This window comes from Silene latifolia, chromosome Y (assembly GCF_048544455.1).
Source record: "Silene latifolia isolate original U9 population chromosome Y, ASM4854445v1, whole genome shotgun sequence".
Classification (NCBI taxonomy): domain Eukaryota; kingdom Viridiplantae; phylum Streptophyta; class Magnoliopsida; order Caryophyllales; family Caryophyllaceae; genus Silene; species Silene latifolia.
Window position 1 is genome coordinate 452,564,286 of NC_133538.1, and position 2,772 is coordinate 452,567,057.

At 36.1% G+C, this 2,772-nt stretch overlaps 1 protein-coding gene across 1 annotated transcript; it reads left to right on the top strand.

Moving 5' to 3' along the window:
* Positions 1-342: 342 nt before the first annotated feature.
* Positions 343-2,385, top strand: LOC141632801 (protein FAR1-RELATED SEQUENCE 5-like). The gene is made up of 4 exons (XM_074445313.1): positions 343-385; positions 924-1,135; positions 1,638-1,724; positions 1,966-2,385. The coding sequence occupies exons 1-4, from the start codon at positions 343-345 to the stop codon at positions 2,383-2,385; spliced, it is 762 nt and encodes a 253-aa protein (XP_074301414.1).
* The last annotated feature ends 387 nt before the right edge of the window (positions 2,386-2,772 follow it).

A 2,772-nucleotide genomic window follows, 5' to 3' on the forward strand; every position in this document is an offset into this window, starting at 1 on the left:
GATCACTTGGCCACTGCAGCCCCCGAAGGAAGTGGCTTACATGGTCCATGTGGTGGTGCGGGAATGCATGAGCCCGGGGGGGGATTCAACCCCCTCGTCATCAAAAAAAAAAAAATTAATGAACTCACCTTTTATGCTCCCAACACTTATTACCTCGTATTCAAGATCACAACTGTTATGTCTCCCTTCACTTACAATCTCTCTAACCTTCTCTCTAACCCTTTCTTCTTCCTCAGTTTATTCCATACAAATCAAAACTTCATACTTCCTAAAAAACATCTGCCAACTCCACTTTTATTTTCGTCCATATTCATCCCTTATTTTGTTGTTTATCTATTTTTCATGGCTGATATGGAGATTGTAGCTTATGAGGATGTTGAGAATGGTAAGATGTTTACTCCTAATTTAATTGTTCTTTAGAGTTATTTTCATGTTAACTTCATTAAAAATATTTGTGGATTACTAAAATGTCTTGATTGTCATAAAACATATGGTGTTTATATGAACAGTAATTGTTAATTTCGGTAGTTTTATAGATTACATATCGTCAGAGTTTTTGACGATTAGGGTTTTATACAGTTGAGTGATTGTATGTAGATGTTTTAGAAAAGGTAGAAGAAAAAAGCGTAGAAAAGAGGGTGTAGAACGTATTTTTAAGGAAACAGGGGAGATGAGAGGTCGTAGGTAGTAGTTTGACGATTAGGGTTTTATACAATTTACTTTTAGTTAAAGTTGTAGGTGTTATATATTAAAGTTGTAGTTTTATATGTCTTTAAAGTTTTAGCTGTATGACGGTTAGGGTCAGATATGAAATTATGAAAGGTATATCATAAAGTTTTGGAAGGCGTAGTTATAGTTTCCTTAAATCACTAATGATTTTTTTTTGTACTGATTTGGTAGTACATGATAATTTTTTTCTTCAGTTGCAGATGATGGAGAAACAGCACCACCGGTATCAAAGGAAGAATTTTGTAAGCAATTGGAGGACGTTTTTACACCGTACATCGGGATGGAGTTTGGGGACATTGAGGAAGCTGTAACATATTATAAGGTGTACGCACTTGGGATTGGCTTTGATGTGCGTAAATACACAACAAAGAAGTGGCGTGACGGAACTATTAAATCAAAACTATTGGTTTGTAATAGGGAGGGGTTTACAAAATTAAGTAACGATAGCACGATTATAGAAGAAGGTGCGTGGAGGTAGGCAAGAGAGGAGAAATAAGTTAAAGAGGATGGGTTGTAAAGCTAGGATTAGGTTATTTTCGAAGAATGGTGTCCTTTTAGTAGACCGGTTTCATGAAGAACATAATCACGAGCTTGTAGCTGTCAAAGATAGGGAGTTTCGAAAGTTATCAAAAAACATATCCAAGTATCACATGGGACAAATTGTCTCAAATTCAAGGGTTAGTATATTAAAATTTCAAAGTTCACGTTTAAAGTTTGAAATTTTGTATATTAAAATTTCAAAGTTCACGCTTAAAGGTTCCTTATTAAATTTTGTAGTTAAATTTCCATCAAGTGGTTTAAAGTTTCACAAAGTGTGAGTTAAAATTTCAAAGTTGCCATTTAAAGTTTCAGTGGTAAATCTGGGATTTTGAAACCTTGTATTGTGTTGAAGTTTCAAAATTTGTTAGGTAAAATTGCAAACTTCGCGTTTAAAGTTTCAGCAGTCAGCTTGGGTGCTAAAAGCCATGAACATTGTTGAAGCTTCATATCTTGGGGTTTAAAATTTCAAAGTTTGCGGTTAAATTTTCTGAAGTTAATTTTGTAATTAAGTTTCCATTTAATGGGTTAAAGTTTCAGAAAATGTGTGTTGGAATTTGGGATTGGACGTTTAAAGTTTCATTAGTGTTGCATTGTTGAAATATCATAGTTTCTGAGTTTAAATTTCAAAGTTTGCGGTTACATTTTCTGAAGTTAATTATATTTTTGTAGTGACGTTGTTTATGTAATTCATTGCAGCTTAATATAGGAGCAACAAGGACTTACAGAATGTGTAAGGAGGTTGTTAACGGGTTCCCAAATATAGGTGCTAGTTTGAACAACTTCAAAAATTTCCAAAGAGACATTAAGTGTTTTATTCATGAAAGGGACAGACGACTTTTCATTGATCACTTCAAGAACATGGCAGAAACTCACCCAGGATTCTACTTCGACTACGATGTTGACGAAGATGGTAGTCTACGCCGCGCAATTTGGGCAGATGGCATTGCTAGGAGGAACTACTCCGTCTTTGGAGATGCCGTTTCTTACGACCCTACTTACTCCACTAACAAGTACAAGATGGTTTTCACTCCCTTCACAGAGGTTGACAACCATAAACGATCAGTTACTTGCTATTGTGCCCTTATAGCTAAAGAAAATACGAAATCGTTTAATTAGGTGTTCGAGAGGTTTTTGATTGCTATGGGAGGTAAGGAACCAGAGTACATAATAACAGATCAAGACCCGGGAATAATTGCGTCAGTACCACTAAAATTCAAGACAGCGCGGCACTGGTTCTGCGTGTGGCACATCATGAATAAGGTTCCTTCTAAATACGGTAGCACAAGGAAAGATTACTAGGTTTTTCTAAAAAAGTTAAATGCTATTATATGGGACGAAGAACTTGAAGCAGAGGAGTTCGACATTAAATGGTCTGAAATAATGGAGGAACACGTACCTGGTGACAGTGAATGGTTTACAGATTGCTATGATGTAAGGCGGTAGTGGGTGATGGCTCACTGTAGAGACTTGAGAATGGGGGCTGTTATGAGGACGACATAGAGG

Bases quoted from the DNA above. Each gene is read 5' to 3' on its own strand.
- LOC141632801 (XM_074445313.1), top strand. From the start codon at position 343: ATGGCTGATATGGAGATTGTAGCTTATGAGGATGTTGAGAATG. The intron at 386-923 runs GTAAGATGTTTA...TTTTTTCTTCAG, and splicing joins TTATGAGGATGTTGAGAATG to TTGCAGATGATGGAGAAACA. The intron at 1,136-1,637 runs GTTTGTAATAGG...AAAATTTGTTAG, and splicing joins CTATTAAATCAAAACTATTG to GTAAAATTGCAAACTTCGCG.